Here is a 21333-nt window from a genome sequence, read left to right as displayed (position 1 = left end):
AAAGTGAATAAAAGTTAGGAGTAGTGAGGATTTTTAACAAGCCTAAGAGTGTCTTAAGCAGGGAAGATAGCAGAAACACAGACAGCTGTTCTATTGATCCACCACCTAAACAGTGGAGAAAAAGAGCACATAAACCTTTTTAACAATCATACAACCGCTAATATGTAGATCAGATAAACTTTATCATCTCCATAGGGGGAAATTAATTTGTTTCACCTAAATAGTCCTCTAGAAGTTTGCTTGTAAAATGCCATTTCCTCTCGAGCTCTTGATTGCTGTTTGTAGCACTTCTCACTTTTGAGGCTGACGCGTAAAAGCAAAGAAAAATACGCCTTGATCTTCGTGCTACAATGCGCTTCAAAGTCCACGTCTTCGCATTGAGATCCTTGGATGAATTTTCATTTCAACACTCCTCTATTCTCCTCCCTGAGCTGTACAGACAGAGGTGCTGTTCCTCTGTCCAGTAGGTTTTCTTAACCTTTTTTTCTCTGTTTTTATATTGGTAGTTTCAAATCTGCTTTATACAAGCAGGCAGTCACAGTAAAATGCTAACAGGTCAGTGCACATAAATATCAAATAGATGAAACAGAAAAATGAACAGTTTGGCGAGTAAACACAAACAAATCAAAATAATGACGAGGATGTAAACAGTGTTCATTCAAACATTCTGATGCTGTGTAGCAATCATTTAATTTAGCTAGGTTTTATCATCATGACACACATCTTTTTTTTTAATCCAGTTTAATCAGTTAATGTATCTCTCTTGATTACTAGGAGCACATTGTTTTATTTTTGTTGTTTGTTTCTTTCTTGTTTCAACCAATCACAGTTTTTCAAAGACTGCGTCACACACCCGTTTGATAAAACATAACAGCAAGAAAAATATAAAAATAAAAACACAGAAACAATAAAATTATTTAAAACATTCGACTCAATTTAAATAAGCTAACAAAATATGTGAATTGCATAAGAATATTTATCTTTTTTTAAGTTTTCCTACCTAGAGGAATCAAAGTTGATAGTTTTCCTCTACAAGGCTGTCCAAGGACAGCTTTATAGAGGAAAATGTACAAATGCATGAGTCTATGGATTGATAATGATGGCCAGTTCACCTGAGAATATAAATTACAGTGGTGAGTAAGAGTTATATACATTATTAGGAACCTTGATGCTCCATAATAGACAGCATCCAACATATGCAGTAGATGTGGCAGCTAGATTCATATACACAACATCACAGTAGTCTAACAGAGGCAGGAAGGTCATTAAAACAAGATGACTCCGTGCACAGAAAGAAAAGCGAGATCTATTTCAAAAGAAAAACCCTGGTTTTATCCTCAACTTATTTACAACATTTTCAATATGTGATTTAAAGGAGAGTTCAGTGCTTTAAGTGGGCCGGTATGCACCATTACGCAGTACTGGCACTTCTAAATTTTACCCCTCAGTTTATCAGGACTTCTTTCTAGCGTGCGGCGTGTACCGGGACTCCTAACCGCATCCTGCCCTCTGCCAACCTCTCCACAGTTAAAAGCTTGTAGACTCATCCCATTGCCTTGGCGCATAATGCTTGCCATACAATCAGGAGGATGTAGGTGCTAACCATAAGAGGAAAAGCAGAGGAAAATGATCACTGCTGTTATGTTTAACTGGCTACAGGAGGACTTAAAGAGAACCTGAACTTGCACAATGTTCTAATGCGGTACCGCGCACGTGACGTCACCGTCTCAAGAGCAACGCCCCTTTTGCCGCTTAGGTAGGGCATACAGGAGAGAAAGCACGGATAACCCAGCTATTACAAGCGCAACAGAACCAGCGATCTGACCGACTTTACAGCCGTTAAACTTTCCCAAGACGATGTCCCAGGCGCACGGATTACGGGCCGAACTGTCGAAGCACACACCAACCTTCAGCTCAAACGATGGCTTGAGGTTCGATGGCTTAAAAAGACTGGAAAACTGGCCGAGATGATGAACGGTAAGCTTTGTTTTTTTTTCCTGCGCGGCGGTCATGGCAGCGTCGGCCGTTTTTTTTTTTTTTGTTGTTTGCAATCACCGTCCAGGAATGGGTATATGTTTAATGTTTGTCTCATTTGAAATGTTTTTGAGTAAGCTATCCTGGTAGCAGGGTATCATGTTAGCGCCTGCTACCATGATAGCCTATATGCTATCATGGTAGCAGGCGCTACTTTATTAACATGTCGGCCACCAAAATACTCTTACCTTGACTTGATGTCGCTGGAATTGGGTCAGGATGTTCTTCGGTTGTGCCCTTTCCTCCGACAAAATGCTTGCTACATATGTACTTGAATTTGGTAACTTTTTCCGGGTTGAACTGTTGTGTAGGCCGACCGCCCCGGTGTTCCAAGCGTACACATTTCTCTTTGGCAGTCTTGAAGAAAACATCCTTCATATGCGGCCGATCAGCGTAACTCGAGTCGCTGTTGCCCGTTCCATAGCAACAATGTTTAAAAACCATAGTCTTAGATTTGGAAAAAGCAGTCGTTTACCGAGTAAAACCTAGGCTAACGCATGTCTCTTTTAAAGCAAAGCAGCGGCGGGTTTCAGGAGTTTGCCCCACTGCGTACCACGTGATGTGACGTCATTGTGACGTTGTGTTTCTAAAAATAGCTCGCGCGCGGTACCGCATTACTATTGAAACGTTAGGACAGAACAATAGAAAGGTTGTAACTGGAGCTCTGACAGTTTTGTTTCCTGACGTATGTCCGGCACTCTCCATTTCAGAAATACGTAACGGTTAGGTCAGTCGCACATGTGCACTCAGTCAGTCAGTTTGCCACATTCAGAATAACTTGAGCCTGACAAGAGTTTACATGCATGTTGATTGGATTATCAATCGCCATAAACACCTGTCTCATTCAGAATACAATTTGATTACAATTGAGCTTAATCCAACCATCATATTCCGATAGGCTTGTTTACATGATGCATTTTTATTTTGATCGGCTGTTCAATCCGATTACTTTTGTCCATGTAAATGTAGCTACTGTCATCTCCTTACTCAGGGTCGCTCTTAGCAACTATCTGAGTCACAATTAAGCTAAAACTCCTAAACATCCTTGACAGGAATTTTTAGGCTAAGTTATGAGGTATGTCAGGGGACTCTGGCTTTTTTATCTACTTGGTGGTGAGATTGTTTTGTCTGTTTCGAAACCTAAACCTGTATTCAAAAATATTCTCAAAGTGCTCATCTAAGATGGACCTGAGCAGAAAGACATTCAGTAAAGAAGGTGCTATTTCTGCAACAGCTGCATGAATAAGCAGATTAAAGTGTATAAATGCACACAGAAATAAAGACATACATTAAGACATGTCTGAAAATAAAAGTGGTGGTCATAATGACCATTGCAACATTTGGCATGAGAGTTGTACTGTGAAGTCAGAAGTTAAAGTTAGTTTACTTTAAAGGTGGAATTTAAGCATTTAAGGAAACTTAAGACCAAAACTTAGCAATGTTGCTGATATGGGTCTCTTGTCACTAATTTAGAAATGTTAACGCTGTGTAAATTAAATAAAGTTTGAACTTAAGGTGTCACATCTCCTTACTGAAAATTCTGTATTTCTTGTATAAAAGTAAAAAAAATCAGCCCTAAACTTGTTTCAATAAAATGTTCTTTACTTTGATTATATTAAATTGTGTTTTAGCTGTTCCAGGTAGGGAACAGAATCACATTTCAAATGCCAGCTGATGTGTTAAAATTAATAAATTATTCATGTGTGACCCAATGACACATGAGCTCACAAAGTCCAAACACTTAAGAGACAGACCTCAACATGACTTTGGTGGCATCATCACTCTTCGCCAAAGGTGAGATTTGTTCACACATTCATGGCAGAAGACTTTCTAGAGAGCAGTCTCGATTTGAGTTAGTTACATCTAAGATGACTACTCAATGAATCTTTGAAAAATATCTAAGCAAACAAACCCAGTAAAACATTTTATACTTAAGATTTAAAACATTTTTATTGGCTTTGCAGTGTTTTAAAAAAACAGTCACTGCCACTGTGACTGTGAACATGTCTGACATTTTTCTGTTCATCACAACTGTGCAAAATCCATCTGTAAAAGGAAACAGCATGTAGAACACGTATGTAATACTCCAAGCCAAAAACAGGTAACACACTGTTGGTTCTTAAGATGAGTTCTGGTGTGGCTTATTTGCCTTTAAAGTTAAAACAGTCTGATAAGTTTAAAGAAACTTCTTGAAAGATTTAGAGTAAACAAGAACCAAAGAAGAAAGTGGGGATGTCCTGCAAAGTAGGACAGAAAGTAGGCCACGCTGATATCCCTTCAAAGGTTAGTCCCAATGCAGGCTCTCCTAAGTGGTTTATAAATTCCTCACAAACACTTTGGTACCAACCGGCATTACTAAGAGAGATGGCTCTGGTTTCTTTATTGTAAGCTTCTATAGATCTCTACATACTCAAGCTATTACTGGTATTCTTAGCATCCATGCCCTACTTGGGATGTTTCACAAGACCATCTATGAGAAATTCTGAAGTTACTTTTTACTTTCCTTATCCTCACTTACAGTTGCGTGCTCTGTTTAGACTCAGCTTTCTACACTCCTTTACACTTGTGGTTTGAAACTGACAAGCATTTTTTTCTTCACCAGATCATAGAACATATCAGGTGAGAAGAAAGTTCAGCCATCATATATTGTATATATTAATCTGTTGAACTCTACTTCTAGCCACTTGATTGATTTTAGGGCAAATTTGAAAGATAAGGTGCTGTTAAGCATCTAAGATTATAGTAAGGCGTATTGCGTGGCTTCCTATGTTCTGTTGCTGCAGTGCGGTATAATCTAACCCAATCTGTATAATCTGACCCAATCTGTATAATCTGGTTGAATCTTGACTTTGGAAACTGCCTTGAGATGACATGTTTCATGAATTGGTGCTATATAAATAAAATTTAATAGAAAGATTGAATTGTGGATTGTGGTTTTGTGTTCGAACGCTGGAGATAGGCACCAGCAACCCCTGCGACCCCATGAGGGATTAAGCAGGTCAGAAAATGGCTGGATGGATGGATGCGTTTGGTGTTCCAGACTGCTGATTTTATCTTAAATCTCTGTGCTGTGACATATCTCAGTTTATAACACATAAACATGTTTAAAACACATTATTTTTTGCTGCACTTCATGTTTGGGAACTCCTCGTGTTTCACAAGGTTTACTTTTCTCAGTGTGGTAAGAGGTCGCTAGTTTAGACTAGCCTAGCTTTTCTATGGATTCCTCGCTTATACTTCCGATAGCTTCTCCGTATCTGTGTAAGTCTCCCCCTCTCTCCTGTTCTCTGTGTCTCATGTTTAGTTATTCCTCTGCCTCCTTTAATGATTATGGTATGTGTAATAAATGTAGTGTTTTTGTTTCTTTGGAAGTGAGGATGTCAGAATTGGAGGCCCAGCTCTGCGCTGTTGAAAATCTATCAGATAGCCAAGGCCACTTAGCTAGACGGGAGCCACAGAGATTAGCTTCACGTAGCGGTCCCCCAGCAGTGCCCATGCAGCAGTGTAACCAGGATGGCAGGGTGACAATATGTAAGTAGCATAGCTCCAGATCTCAGCCCCTGGGTCACCACCAACCCATCTGTGCTTCTAACAGATTTTCCCCACTCAGAGATACACTCGCTGAGAAGCCGACTTGGGTAATTGGAAGCTCCATGGTCAGAACTTGGAATTAGAGACTCCAGGGACCATAGTCAGATGCCTGCCAGGGGCCAGAACCGGTGACATCAGATCCTACCTGCAACTGCTGGCTAAGGATAAGTAAGATTGTTATTCACGCTGGTGGTAATGACACCTGGTTACACCAGTCGGAGGTCACTAAAGTGTCACTAAAGAGATCTGATTGCTCTGGATGTTCCTAATAGAGCACTCAGCTCTCAAGCTGCAGGTCTACTGGTGATTCCTAGAGTCTCTAAAAGTAGAATGGGAGGAAGATATTTTAATTATCAGGCTCCTCTCCTGTGGAACCAACTCCCAGTTTTGGTCCATAAGGCAGACACCCTGTCTACTTTTAAGACTAGGCTTAAAACCTTCCTTTTTGACAAAGCTTATAGTTAGAGTGCCTCACTTCATAATAGGAACACATGATCTGGTGTTCTGTTAGCTGTGACACATCCAGGGGAGGCAGATCATCTGTCATTACCATATAACATTGAAAATTCTTCTTCTAACGTATAAAGCCCTTAATATTCAAGCTCCATCATATATCAAAGATCTGATTATGCCATATGTTCCTAACAGAGCACTTCACTCTCAGACTGCAGGTCTACTGGTGGTTCCTAGAGTCTCTAAAAGTAGAATAGGATTGTTTAGTTATCCGGCTCTTCTCCTGTGGAACCAACTCCTAGTTTTGGTCTGTGAGGCAGACACCATGTCTACTTTTAAGACTAGGCTTAAAACTTTCCATTTTTGACAAAGCTTATAGTTAGAGTGGCTTAGGTTATCCTGAGCTATCTTTTTAGTTTTGCTGCTATAGGCTTAGGTTGCTGGAGGACATCAAGATCTATTTTTCTAACTCTGCTGAGCTCTCCTACAATTTGTATTGTTTGTTGTTATTTCAACTTTTAACTTTTTGTTCTCTCTGTCCTTTTTCTCTTCATAGTAGGTATACCTGGTGTGGCGTTCTGTTAGCTGTGACACCATCCAGTGTTTGTGTTGCAGGATGTCGGACAGGCAAGGCCAAACTGACCAAAGGCTTTAAACTGGCAGTTTCAACACAGTGGGGCCGAAATAAATAGCCACATAAACCACGGCATGGCGGGGAGCCCGTGGCTGCACTTAAGCAGCTGGGAGCCAGCACCACTCGGTACCATAGCGAGCTCCCCGCTGCGCCACGACACAGGGATATACAGCTGGGATCCAGTTCTTCACCACAGCAGAGAACTCACTGCTAGCCTACCTGTGACACAGAAATGTTATGCAGCTAGCTGCCAACTCTTCACCGTGGTGGAGAGCTGTTGTGGTCCCCACCTTCCGTGTTGGTACATACGTTTTTTTTTTTTTTTATCCGTTTGTTCGAAGACCACAACTTGTATTCCCCCACAGGAAACAGTCCCCATAATTGAGCTTCAACCACTCTTCTGTGATTCTCTCGTCCTTTGAGAGTGAGTGGAAGTGACAGGAAAATCATGCCACTGACTTGCTGCAGAAGTCATATAAGTGCTAAAGGTAAATAACTGATATGAAAATAGATAAATGACATTAATGAGTGAATACGTTGCATGGAAAAGATGTGTCAGATGCTGTTTACTGAGCTGCATGCTCACAACAGCTGCCAATCTACAAACTTCCAAAGATTCACCTGTTAAGAATACAATATATTTATGTTTGCGTGTCAAAAAGGATGGAGTTTTATCAATGTTGGGAGATGATAATGCAATGGTGTTGCTAACAAGGACATGCGGGGACAAAAAAATAAAAAAATAACATAATGACCTATCTTGGGTGTTGTCTTTGCAGTCAAATTTGATGTGTGATTATTTTAACCCATCTATTTACTCAGTAACATATTTTTAAATCAGGATGTATGAGCTAATAAACACATGAAGTATATCTACAAGGTTAAAACATTTCTACCACCTAAAGAGGGACACTATTGTAGCCACAATTTTGCAAGTCTATTGGAACATATCAAGTACCTTTTATGGGCCAGCTAAAGTGAGACAGTTTCTCATGAAATGTTTATTCTGTTTAGGGTTTCTTAAGGAAATAAAACCGACCTTTGAGGTTCAGTATTTAAAAACATATCCAACAGCTACAGACGATCAAACCTGTCACTGACTATTGCTTAATCGTATCACAGTTTCAAAGAAAAAGAAGAGTCATTGTTTTCTTTTGTATTATATTTTTAGCCTATTCCCAGTTGTATTTATTACTGGGTAATATAGCCCTTTGAATATAGGACAGTACGTTTTTGTGCTTTCCTTTTAGCATTAATGGTTCCTCCTTCCCTTCCCTTTCTGCTGTCAATTTAGGGATGACAGTCCCCTCTGCTGAGTTCAATATGATAAAAAATCTAACAGTGAACACATTTGGTTGGAAGAATTAGAGCAATTCATCATGCAGAATGCCTTTCTTAAGCATTGTTAATATTGTTAAGAAGCAATTGTTGTTTAGAGGCACGATGATTACAGACTCTTTGAAGTGTGAACAAAACAAAGTCCCGAGATGACGGCTACACCTCCCTCCCCTTGATTTGCTGTGGCACCCTATTTCATCAGTTATTAGAGATGAATAAATATCTTTCTGGGTGAGCCAATATTGCAAAGCAAAATGAAAGGAAACAGAATGGGTATTATTGCAGCAAAAGGTTAGTCTACCCGTTTGAGCAGGCTAAAAAGATCATTTGCAGTGTGATCTGATATATCATGCACCACAAATCAAAGTGAGATACATTGGTGCATTTAAATGTCAATCTGACAAAATATTTCTGTTCTTATATGCAATCTAAAATCTTTTGCACCAGTTACTTTGGAAAGAAGCGACTATAATCTGACAAGTGTTGGATTTCTTAGCTGTAAAATGCTTTAAAAATAGTTTTAAAAGAGGACATATTTCATGTGTGATTTTTAGATTCAGAATGACATGTAAAAATATGATTTGGTCAGTTTAGTAAATGAAACTCCAAGCAAAATAATTCAAAAGCCTGAGTGAAAGAAGTAAAAAAGTAACAGCAAACAGGCTTAAATCGGAGGCAATTAGACTGTCAAATACAAATGTAAAAAACTCAAATAATTTTTTTATAATCAAGGACTTACGATGTAAAGCATTGAAATCATATGCAGAATTTATTCGCCCCTTAAAGGGGTCATGACAACAAATTTCATTTTTGTAACGTTTTGGTGGTATAATATGGTCTGTTGTGCACTTATAAAGCCATGTAAATGTCAAAACTGAATAACAAAGGACTTACTCAGGGGTGATCGGCTTTGTTAATTTGCTCAAAAACAGATCAGAAAACGGGTTCTTTCTTCGTAGGTTGTCTTTCTACCTAATTTGTAATCTCCAATCAGAGCACACCATCAAGCTAACAGCCTCCTCCCTTCCCTCCTCCCCCCAGCACCGATTGTAAGTCGCGGCAGCATATATTACTGCTCCACTTAAGAGGAAGAAGTCCCAGAACAGACTCCCTGTATTGGCTCAAACATGAGGCAGTCACTGCAGAAGCCGCAGAGCGTGAATATCCCTTCAACCTCAAACTAACTTCACAGCTGTTACTAAGAAGGGGAGCTGATATGTCCGAGGGTGATCAAAAATACAGGAAGGTTCCACTCACTTCCGAAGGAGGAGAGAATGGCTGAAGTTAATTTATGGTAACTGTTTCCTGTGGGGGAATTCCAGTCGTAGTTTTCGAACAAACGGATTTTTAAAAAACACTTCTGTACCAACACAAAGGTGGCGGCACCACTGTGTTGAAACTGCCAGTTTAAAGCCTTTGGTCAGTTTGGCCTTGCCTGTCTGACATCCTGCAACACAAACATGTCAACCAGCCTGGTAGACCCCCAGGAATCCACCAGTGGGGCGTGTGACCGGTTTTCCAAATATGGTAGAGCTGCATATCATTAACAGAACCAACCCTTTTACTGAGGGACATTTGGTCTGACAAAAAAACAAGTTGTCATTATCGTATTTTTTATGAAACTCCTTAGGTAATTTACATATGCAGCAATATCAACTACATAAAATGGTTTATCCAGTGATGTGATGGTACCTTTAAGTTGTACAGAAAGAGCCATCTTAAAGATTTACTTAAAAAAAAAATCTTAGTTTGGGTAAAAGTTTCTATGTGCAATGTTTATGTTGATATGAGCATGGGATGTGACATTAAATAGTGCCACATTTTGACAGGGACACCTTCAGAAACTGTTTAAAGAGGTGACAAGTTGGAGGTTGCTCAGAGTTTTGGGCTTGCTGGACAGATGTTTATAATTTCTTTTTGCTATTGTCTTACTTAGGGATGGTGGGGAGGGAGGGAGTTACGAGCATTTACAATCACTACCTATACCATGAAGGATACTAGCCTCGTGAGACCATCCTGATCTCGCGAGCTTTCAAGGTTTCACTCGCAGATCAGTCTGGCTACTCTCCGTTAAAGAAAATTTGGAGCCGTTTACCAAACGAACGTCCAATCAGTGTTGGCTTTGAGGCGGGTTGAGGTGTGACGCAACGAGAAGATCGACAGTTCAGTCTAAAGAACATAGCGGCTTCAGCCGATGAAACTAGCGTTAGCGTGGCTATCGAGCAAGTTTTATTGGAATTACAGGGTATTTCTTTGCTGAGCTAACGAGCCTTTACCTGCATCAGCAAGAGTAGCTTGGCTTGTGGTTGTGTTTTCGTCGTCGCTCGTAACAGAGCGACGACGAATCTGATTGGTTTATTTGGCTTGTCTATCACCAACATAGGCCAATCAGCTAACCAGTATTTTCGCCCCTTCCCAAAGTTACTTCAACGGAAGGTTTCCAGATGGATATGCGAAGCAAATCTATCTGGCGGAGTCAGGTAAGAAGGATACATCCATATAGATAGATAAATGAATACTTAAAAAATGGTGTCCTCTCATTTCTGAAATCCAATAAATTAATGAGTTATATTTGTCATTCAAGAATGTCTTTCTGCCAAAGGGTTGGGATGGTGGAGGGTGATGACGATACAAATAATCTGTGAAATGGTTTCTGCTATCAACTATATCCATCAATCCATCTATCCATCCATTCATTGTACCAGCTTATCTTTGCAGGGTTGCAGGGGTGATCATGTATAAAGTCGAAAAAATATTTAATGTACCTTCTTCTTTATGCAGTAAGACATCACAAATACAGTGTAGTTTGTGTGTTTGTAGCATAGGTTTATAAAAGATAATTGCATGACAATTCTGAAATATTACAAAAATGCAGCTTAATGTGCTTTATTGATCAGAGGTGGCCAAAGTAAAACTTATTGCTGATTACAACAACAAAGGCTATAAGTTCACCATCTGCAACACATTTAGCCTTGCTATTTTTTTTTTTTTAAGTATATAACAAATATAGCTGGAAAAAAAGCTTTGCATTTGCATTTTCTGTCATCAGATTCCTGGAAGGAAATTTATTTTATGTGAATATTTCTTCAATATTGGCTTCAGTCTGCAGCCTAGCAACTTATTACAGTATGAGATGACTAAACAGCTTCAATGAGTCATTAATGCAGATTGCTTGTTTATCTTCAACAGATCTCATAGGCTTTTTCACAATTCAAAAATCTGCAGAAACAATCGAGACAGTTTAAATCATCTCTAAATATATTTACTTACCATTTTTGTCTGCTCTGCGGAAAATCTAGGGGGGGGAAAAGCCGAGAGGACAAAGTCAATTATTTCAGCTTCAAAAACGTATTTTTCCAATAAACAGTTATAAATTGTTTGCAAAAACATAATCCAGTGTTTGATATTTACAAAACATTTTGGATTTGAATATATTGTTTATGCATTCAATAGAGTAATTTAAAAAAGGAACATTTATATAAGCTTTTATGGTGTGTGTGTGTGTGTGTGTGTGTGTGTGCGTGTGTGTGTGTGTGTGTGTGTGTGTGTGTGTGTGTGTGTGTTTGTCTGAGTGAGTCATGTTAAAAGGCAGCTAATAAAGAAAATCTCTCCTAAAAAGGGTTTAACAATTGTCCCTTTTGGAGTAAACAGTCATTGCAGGGGCAGCACAAGGCCCCAATGCAGTAAAAAGGCGAGATTGCTATTATCCTGCTGGTGCCTCCGTCTTGAAAACTGCTCCTATTCAACCTCCCAGTAAACCCTACATTACTTTAACAGTTGATTAATATGTTTCTTGTGTTTAAATTCTGTATTTGTACACTAATATATTCTATAATTTATACTGTTGTATCTTGGATCAAAACAATTCCTATTCTGCATGCATTCATTTTCTTACTGCATTGTACGTGTTAACATGAAAGAGGGCTTGTTGCCAGAGAAATAATTGGATACATACATTCCATACATGGCTACTGTCAGTTTATGTCTGAGATAAATAACCTTGCCTCTTCTCAGTACAAAACTCCACATGGTTAAAAAGAGTGTTTTGTATTATGGAAGTGCACAGGCCAAATGACAGTTCTGGAAACATGAGACGGTTCACACGGTCTCCTCCAGTGTTACAAATAAATTCAACAGCGACATCATTGGTTTTACAAGTTACCCAAATCATTTTTCTGATGTAGCTGCTACTCTGTCTGTAAACCTAACTTTAGTGGCATAATGCTACTGTCTTAATTCAACATTAATACCAAAATGGTGCCATAGAGAAGGATTTTTAAAAAAAAAAAAACTTTTCCTTTCCTTTTATCACATTTATTTCTCTGAATTCTAAATTTTCCAAAGTCAATCCATTTTACGAACAAAATATCTAATTGTATGGTGAATGTACAAACTTTTTTACCAGTTCCATAGAAATACAGTGAAAATTAATTTGGTAACTCACATTACAATGGCAAACAGAGAGCTCTAGCAGCCGACAAGTCGGTTTTCACTGGACTTTCACTTTGAGCATCAGACTGAAAAACACTTTTCATTCACAAAGGAACAATTTCCAGAGTATACCTATTTTTACTTTAATAAATTAAAATTTGTTGAATCCTTCTCAATCTAATATCATGATATTGCCAAACCCTATGATGTGCTTTTTTTAGTGTATTTTTTAATCATCATGTATCCTTGAGAATAAAACAGTCTTGCATAGTCTATGGACAAGTCTGAGTAATTGTATTCCAGCCGCTTTGGTTTCCCTTCACTCTGTTCCCATTGCGAGACTCAGTGGTGCATTGCTTATAATTAGCAGAAGCGTTTGCAAGGCTTCAGCTGAGTGCTTTTTTTTTGTAACAGAAAAAAAGGTTTTTCAAAGAGTAGAATGGATGTTACTTAAATAGATCAGCCATCTTCAAAACATAGAACGTGCACTTCAAAAATCTTTTGTTGAATGGCTCAGTGTTTTTACTTTCAAGGTTACTTTATGGATGGATTCCTACACAGAGTTAGGGATGAGTGCAGAGTGGCAAGATATTTGCATACACTTAAACATTCTTTCAAGTTATTTGATTGTCAGTGTAACCCCTCTTTTGCTGGCCAGGATCTTTGCTTCTATGCATAGTTAGGCAGAGTAATGGTTCCAGCATGACTAGACTATTTGTCTGGACTGCTGTTCCAGCATAAAAGCTTAATTTATTGGCAAAAGCTTTTTCAATTTGGCAACAATAATCATGCATTGTCCCATCTCCAAGGATTTTAGCATTGTTTATGTTTTATTTTTTTAATTTTTATTTTTTGGGAGGGGGGCTTGTCTTGTCTGCTGGCTTCTACAGTTACCTTTTAAGTTAAAACCTGTGCTGGGAATTCACAGCATACCAAGGTCTGTGCAGTTTATTCAAGCACCACCAGGAATAATTACCCCCTCAACCACATTATCTTGTTTTGTTTGTCGAGAATAAATACGAAAAATGCAATATAATTCATCACAGAGTCAAAAAAATATCTACTTTTTGAAATGTTCGGTTTTGACCATTTCAAAATCTAGCTTTTATCATCTGCATTCACTGACTAAATTTAAATCTTTTGTAAATCACACTGACTTAGAGAAAGCCATTCACACATTTGTAAGTTCTAGACTTGATTACTGTAATGGACTTTATATTGGTGTCCATCAGTCTTCCCTAAGAGGACTTCAGCTTGTTCAGAATGCAGCTGCCCGCTTTTTAACCAACACCTCTAGACGTGGGCATATTACCCCAGTCCTATTCTCTTTGTGATGGCTCCCTGTTCATTTTAGCATTGATTTTAAAATCTTAATGTTTGTTTTTAAATAATTAAATGGACTAGCCCCACCCTATTTATCTGAACTTTTAAGTCTTCCTGTAGATGGGAGAGCTTTGAAGTCATCCAGTTACCTTTTATTAGATGTCACAAGAACTAGGTTAAAGCAGAGGGGTGACCAGGCCTTTTCAGTGGCAGCACGCCAACTTTTGAACAACCTCCCTTTTGATCTTCGTTTAACTTCTGACCAGAGAATCTTTAAGTCTAAGCTTAGGACTTGTCTTTTTTTGGGAGGCTTTTTATACCATATAGTGTAATGGCATTTTACTTATTTTATTGTTGTTCTTGTGTATTTCTTTTGTGATGTAACTTTTACTGCACTTCTTTGTGATGTAACGTTTACTGTAAAGCGCTAATGTTACTTTAATTGGTTGTTGCCAATTGCTATATAAATCAATCAATCAATCAATTTGCTCTACATAAATGAAATTCAATTGAATTGAATTGGTATTCTGTTCTTAACAATGAGGACTGTGATTTAGGCATTTGCAATATCAGGATGTTATTTTTGTTCTGCTCTCTCAGACAAAGCCCAGGCAAAACCAGTAGATAAAGGGTAGAAAGAAGGCGATGTTTTATTTTTAATAAAAGGGGGTAACCCAATTTAACTGACTCAGCTGTCATGAAAAAAATTTAATTATCTGGATAAGAGCAAATACGGCAGTGGCATAGATGGACACAATTTATTACAAATGCTATGCAGATTTTCCGAATGTTCTAAGTTGTTAGTTCAAATGTTGAATTAGTCAAGCACGTGGTGGCATCTAAATGCATTTAGGCCTCTAGACAAGGTGAAGATGACTTGCTGAACTTCAAACAGGCATTGAGAATCATTGACATTTGATAGGATTTGAATGAGGCACAGAGGTTGGGACAGGTTTTAGTATTCCAGAAGCCAGCAATCTACCGGGACGTTCAAACACAACCATCTTTCCGGTTTAAAGACAATAGTGAAAGAAGGTCAATAAAGTGTTTTAAACGCTGAACATAATAAACTTGCTAGACACATATCAGCACAAATTAGTTGAACAATCTCCAGAACATATGAGTCACCAACTCTGGGAAAGACCTTTATTGGCTCACAAGAAGACCAACAATATGGCTCACTCTAGATCATACAAAATGTGTTTGCTGCTAGAAGGAAAACCTTGGGAACAATGGCTGCTGCTGCCTACATTAAATTTAGTCAGACTCAGTCATCTGTTCCTTGCCCCCACCTCCTTGTACAGAAAGCAGCTGCCTGTATTTTAACCCCCCATTTTCTCATTGTTCCTTCAGTCAAAGGCCCCCTGTTCCTTTTCTCTTGAATGCCCTGGATTTTGTCCGTTCATGTGCATCCAATTTCCCAATCAGTCAGTCTGCAACCAGGTCCCCAGTGAGTCTAGTGGTATATCCAACCTCTATGCTCCCTTATGTGGATCTGCACAGATTACCTGATCATCAGTTTAGTGAACATGATACTGTCTGTGCTTTACTGTGTTGTAGAAATTGGGTGCAAGAATTACTTGATGTGACATAACAGCATGAATTAGGCTGTTAGTGCAACAAGTACTGAAAAGAAGATAAAGCAAATGCATTAAAGCAAAACATGATTTTGAAAAATAGCTACAGTTTAAAAGAAAACAATGAATAGTAGATTTGATGAAATTTGCAAAAATGAAATGAAGAAAGCTATGATGCTCTTGATTTTTCGCCTGGCCAGCCAGACTGACTTATGCCGTATACACAGCATATCAGTCTGATAAGGAGCTAGTAGAGCCTGATTTCAAAGATGGGACTCACAGGGTCGACGTCATGTTAGAACCAATCAGATAAACTCCAGGCAACGCACTCTGTTTTTTCAATTTGTAGTTTGTGAAACTTGTCACGCCATCAAGTCTTCAGTAAACAATTTTTTTCTGCCTTTGTCTAAAAAAAAATCAGAGGATACATGGTGTACTAACAGGTGCTTTTTTGATCTCCCAAGGCACCAAGCAACAAAAATCTCCGTATGTATTCTGACTGATATGGTAAAAACCAAGTGCTGCTGCATTATGGGTAATTCTGCACTGAGGGTGACTCATCCTAAAGTCCCGCCTCCAGAGCTGTGATTGGTCCGGTCTGTTTTGGGCCAGAGGGAATAGAGCCTTACCAGACTGACTTATGCTCTGTTTTAGTCAGTTTGACTGGCTAGGCTACTAGAATTTGCCCATTTCACACGGCCAAGGATGTAGTCCAAGAAGTGTAACATGTAGCAAGTGGAAACTGAGCTGGTATGTCAGTCAGGACTGAAGGGGTAGAGGAGAACTGTCATAAATACATGAGAAAATACTTTAAAATTATCCTACACCATCAAGCAAATTCATTTAGTAGCAGTTACTTCCCATACATTCTGACTGTACTGAACACAGTGCTTTTGATATATTCCCAACTATTGATTATGCTCCTCTTCCTCTGAGTTTTTTTGTTTCTATTGTTAGGCAGAGGTTATGCCTGACATGCTTGTCAGCGTTGACCTGTGGGTTATTAATAACTGCCAAACATGCCCTTCACTTTCACTCTCTATAGGTCAACAAAATCAGAGTCTGCACTTCTGCCTTTTGTATGTCAATGCCTGACTTATAAGACAAACAAGGTCATTTTCAGCCTCTTCCCAAAACATTCATCTCACTACTTTTGACTTATGTGTCTAGACCGAATAGTGCCTGTACTTTTCTCTGTTAGTTGCTTATGTATTAAACCGTGCAATGTCATGACAATGCGATCGCTCCTCAGTTATGACATGTATATGATCTTGGTATCACATGTACTTAAGATGGAAATTCTGTAAAGTAAATAAATGGTTTCACTTTATTGTTTACTTGTGTGTTCCTCCCTACTGCTCGATTCAGCCGAGAGCAGGTCGCATTACACTTGTTTGTTGTGTCTTTGGGTTCTCCCGTATCAGGAGAAGATAATGCATCATTTACAGTGAGCCCAGGAAAAGGTCAGACCTGCTTCCCAGCGCGCTACTGGGCTGATGCCATGGTGGTAAGAATTAAAACAGTGGCTTCTCACGGGGTCTGCCGACTTTGTGCAGACCTCATGAAAAATAAACAATTCTGAGCAAGAGGTGATTGTAATGAGGACCCTGTGATTGATACACTTCTAAATTACCTTGAAGAATCAAGGTTTGAACTGTTATACTTTTACTGTTTTTTCCAGCACAGCGGGAGAGATGAACATCAGAAGGGGGTAGAGAAAGATGTGAAGGACAAGTGAGAAAAAAAAGGAGATGGGAAATCGACAGCAAGCCTCAGAAACAAACCTCTTGATGCAGAGAATCAGTAAGAATGATTAACCAGCCTACGCACACCAGCATCGCTTATTGTTCCTGGCCTTTGAATATGGCATTTTTGAAACAACGCATGATCTCTAAGATGCTGTAATCTTGCATCCTTGACATTAGTGATTGCTCATCAACTTCTAATTAGGACTCACCATGGACCTACTGCAGATACTCTAATCAAACAGTAATTTGGAAAATAAATATTTGTAGAATGCACAGTCAATCAGCCTCGTAAACAAAATGCTTTCTGGGGAAAACATTGTTTTTTCACTCAAATCACTATTTCCAGCACTTCGGGTTCATTTATGTCTGGTAACCAAAATCAATATGTACCACCTACACAATAAAAACAACCATATCACAGTAATTCATCACCACTGATTTGCTTCGAAACTTATACTCACGTCATAAAATGAATTATACCTTTGGCACATCTCACAGACAGGTGAGAGACTGTTTCCCACTGAGGGGTTTGATGGCTACAACAGCATGAGACTGCACAATATGCTTTGAAAGCAAAAATACCTCTCTCAAAACAGAATATACCTGCTGATGCAGTTAAATACTTGGGTACTCCACAAGCAAAAATGTTTCCACTCAAGATAAATTGTTCCGCATCACAAGAAAAAAAAAACACCCGTGGAAATTAATGCATTACAAACTAGAAAATATAGGTTGAAAAAGAAACAAGGAACAATTAAATCAGTACTAAGACAATTTGGGACTTGCTCTGAAGGAATGATACTTAGATATTGTTGACTCTACAGTCAAATGCTTGCAAAATAACTTACACAATAACAGTTTAAATAGTTTTATGAAACTAAAAATGAACATGGCAATATTCCTGGAATAACTTCACAACGTCAAGAGAATTCTCCAAAAGGTTTAGAGAACTTTGGAATCAGAAAGATATTAAAGGTCTTGCATGTTCCTTCAGATACATTTGGAAAAATAGTTTGCAACTTAAATGCGAAAGGAACAGTTTCTACTAGGGGTAGGTGATATGGACTTTATATTTTATCTTGATATGTTGTGGTACTATTGTGACAACGATCAAAGTGACGATAAAATACTATTACCAGCTTCTTGTAGTATTTTTAGGTAACTCTGTGGCTGTGACTTCATGTCAATTATAGCCCCATAAATACAAATAATGTCCTTGCAAATATTAAATAATGTAACTTATATTAGAACAAAACTCTAAATATGTTTCATCAGGACACAAGTTACATAATGTACACAGTAATGGTATTTAATTATATTTTGAAATTTACTGACATTTATTGATGCTCTCAAGAAACTAATGCTGGAGAAAATAGCTAAAATAACAATCCTGACAATACTGGCAGTTTTGGGGTGGTTTCGGATATTACTAATTGGAATTTACCGTTTTCAAGATAAACCCAAGTTCTTATCATGATAAGAAATGTTTCAAAATAACGATAAAACAACAGGATAATGGCCCAGGCCTAGTTGCTACGTCATCTGGATGTGGAGGAAGAGGAAACTATCATAGCCTGCTCCCAGATTCCTAAGGAAGCAAGTGGTCAAAACCATTTGACTGACTGCAACAGACTTGAGTAATTTCCACAGTGAGGTAAATACTAAACACTGAAGGGCTCCATGCCTTAACTGCAAGATGTACACCAATACTGACCTAAAAGCACAAGAAAAGCCAGTTCTCATTTGCTCACGGTTATAAAATTGTTATTTGTGATTATACATTTCTGAACCATAACGCAATGAATCAAAACTGGAACTAAGCATAACTTGTAAGTGTAACATGGTGGTGGTCCAGCAATTCTCTGCTACTGCTTTGCTTCTTCTGGCACTGGAAACAGTTAGTGTATGGAGGCCAAGATGGATTGAATGAAGTGTCAGGAAAACCTGGGAGCAAATGTCAAGAAAAAGCTGAAGTTTGGGCATCATTGGAGCTTCCAACAAAACAACAATCAACTTGCCTCAAGCTCACCAAAGGCTTGGTGACAGAAGAAGTCCTGGTAGAAAATAGACAAGCAATGGTGGTTGCATGAGTTGGACTTGACTACCGTCTCTGGTGGGATTCCAAAATGGTGGCAGCAGCATGAAAATATGAGGTAAATATCAAATGAATGCTGCCAGAAGCCGTTCCCTGGCCATGCTTCACATTCACAGTAAGTCCTTACAGCAGAAGGGTGTTCCACTAACTACTGAACATAGTTGTCATGAAAGGGTTCAATGCTTCTGAGACTGCAGTAGTCATTAAAAGTGGTATTTGTGTTGAATTTTGAGAAACCACTTGTAATCAATGTAAAGCTGGGCAATTTAAATTGTCCTTGTATCCCTTTTGTTTATACAAATAGCTATTAATTTGTACATGTTGCCAATAAATCTAATATTGCAGTGGAAAATCAAGAATTGTCAATGTAATTTTATATTATGTCCTTTACAGGTTGTTGTCAAGTGCAATGTTTTGATCAGGGAAACATTCAGCAAACTTGACCTATCAGGTGTCTGTGCTCAATGATAAAATCCATTGTGATAGACTGAAAAAAAAAAAAGTTGATGTTATTCAATGCCTGTTAAGAAATGTAGCTGTTACAAGTTATGTCAGAGTGATGGTCTCGCCTTAAAGCTGCCAGTGATGGTGAGAGTTCAAATCTGGAAACATCAGTGGCCTGAAAACCTTTAACAAGAATGACGGTTTCTATGGCAGCATGGCAGTTTAATCTGGCAGCAGGTGATATTTATTTAAGCAGCATTTGAAGCAGGCCTGCCTATGAGCATGTCTGTGCATAGGCTTAGCCGAGGGCTCCTGGGAAGAGCAGAAACAGGTCAGATGTATGCCTCCGTCCTTCAGGGAACCATTGCATTCCCTTAGAATACTTCTTTCCACAAGTATCTTATAGAACATATAGTTTAATCAACTAAATTTAGTTGTCATTCAGCTGAAGGTGTGCAAAATCCACAAGCTTGACTTTGTGACAAGGGGGGTGGGGGACCCCCAGCAGCCCCTAAAAACTGTCCAACTGAGAGCTTAATTTATCATGCAGAGGCAGCAGCTGCAGCTCTTCCTACTTTCGTATTTATGCACAACACACACACACACACACACACACACACACACACACACACACACACACACACACACACACACACACCCTCTCCTGTTTCTACTTCCATTATCATTTTTCATGTATAAATAAATAGACGTATCCCACACTGAATAAATTCTAGTAGCTACTCTTTTTTTTTTTAGGGTTTATTTATTTGATTTTTGTTACATCTAATATGAACTGTTAGACTGAACCTCAAGATATCTTGAACTAAAATAAACAATAAAAACTGAAACCTAAATTAATTGTGCAAACATTGCACGTCTTACTTTGGTCGAGCAAAAGAGCATCTCTACTTACATCATGAAAGATAGTAAGCCCCTGTCCGGAGCTGTGCAGCGGCGGCTGCTGCTGCTTCTGCTGCTGCTGCTGAGCCAGAAGATGCTTCTGTTTGGCCGACTGCAGGCACATAGTGATCATCTCGGCGCAAGCCAACATCTTTTTCAAACGCGTCGAGCCGCTCCTCTTTATCGGGGTTGAATGCTGCTAAGCTGTAGAAGTCTCGGAAGACTGGAGAGAAGTGGAGGAGATGCAGCGGATGAAGAGCGGGCAGGTAGGAGAGGTGTCAGACAGAGAGGCAGGCGGGGACTAAAGGATGCTCTGCAACTTTGTGTGGCGCCGCTGAGCTGAGCCGCCAGCCCCTCCTGCTGGAGCCGCGGTGATTGGTCCGTGTCAGAGCGCCCGTGCATCTGGATTCCATGTGTCAAATGGCTAGAAAAACGATCTCCTTGGTTTTGCTTTTATTTATTTTTTTTTTAAACAAAATTGGGTTGATGCAGCAAAACACGGATTATATAGAATTTTTCAAACTGAATCTCATTACAACGACGAACCTCTTTGTTTTGTGTTAGGATTTTATGTAACAGACCCAAGGCGAAGTAGCCATTAGTGCGCATTTTTAAAATGGAAGGCAACTTCTGGTTTTTCAATATTTATTTTACAGATAAAAATAAATAAATCTAAAACGTTGAATTAACAAATCCAATTTACTCTGGCGCCTCAAAATAAAATCAAGTGCAACTAAATTGCCTTCACATCTAACTATACAGCTC

The 21333-nt window shown here is 38.9% G+C and overlaps 1 protein-coding gene across 1 annotated transcript in view; it reads right to left on the bottom strand.

Annotated features, from left to right (window-relative positions):
* necab3 (N-terminal EF-hand calcium binding protein 3) overlaps positions 1-20898 on the bottom strand; it is a 57095-nt gene extending 36197 nt beyond the window's left edge. The window contains exons 1-2 of the mRNA XM_036152084.1: positions 20582-20898; positions 11321-11345 (exon numbers count right to left, since the gene is read on the bottom strand). Of these exons, the coding sequence (XP_036007977.1) occupies positions 11321-11345; positions 20582-20719 (163 nt within the window). The 5' untranslated portion in view covers positions 20720-20898. The remainder of the gene's footprint in view (positions 1-11320; positions 11346-20581) is intronic.
* Between the last annotated feature and the right edge of the window lie 435 nt (positions 20899-21333).

The sequence above is a fragment of the Fundulus heteroclitus genome, chromosome 20 (assembly GCF_011125445.2).
Source record: "Fundulus heteroclitus isolate FHET01 chromosome 20, MU-UCD_Fhet_4.1, whole genome shotgun sequence".
NCBI classification, from domain to species: domain Eukaryota; kingdom Metazoa; phylum Chordata; class Actinopteri; order Cyprinodontiformes; family Fundulidae; genus Fundulus; species Fundulus heteroclitus.
Note: the sequence above shows the minus strand (reverse complement) of the source record. Positions and strands in the feature narration are given on the sequence as shown.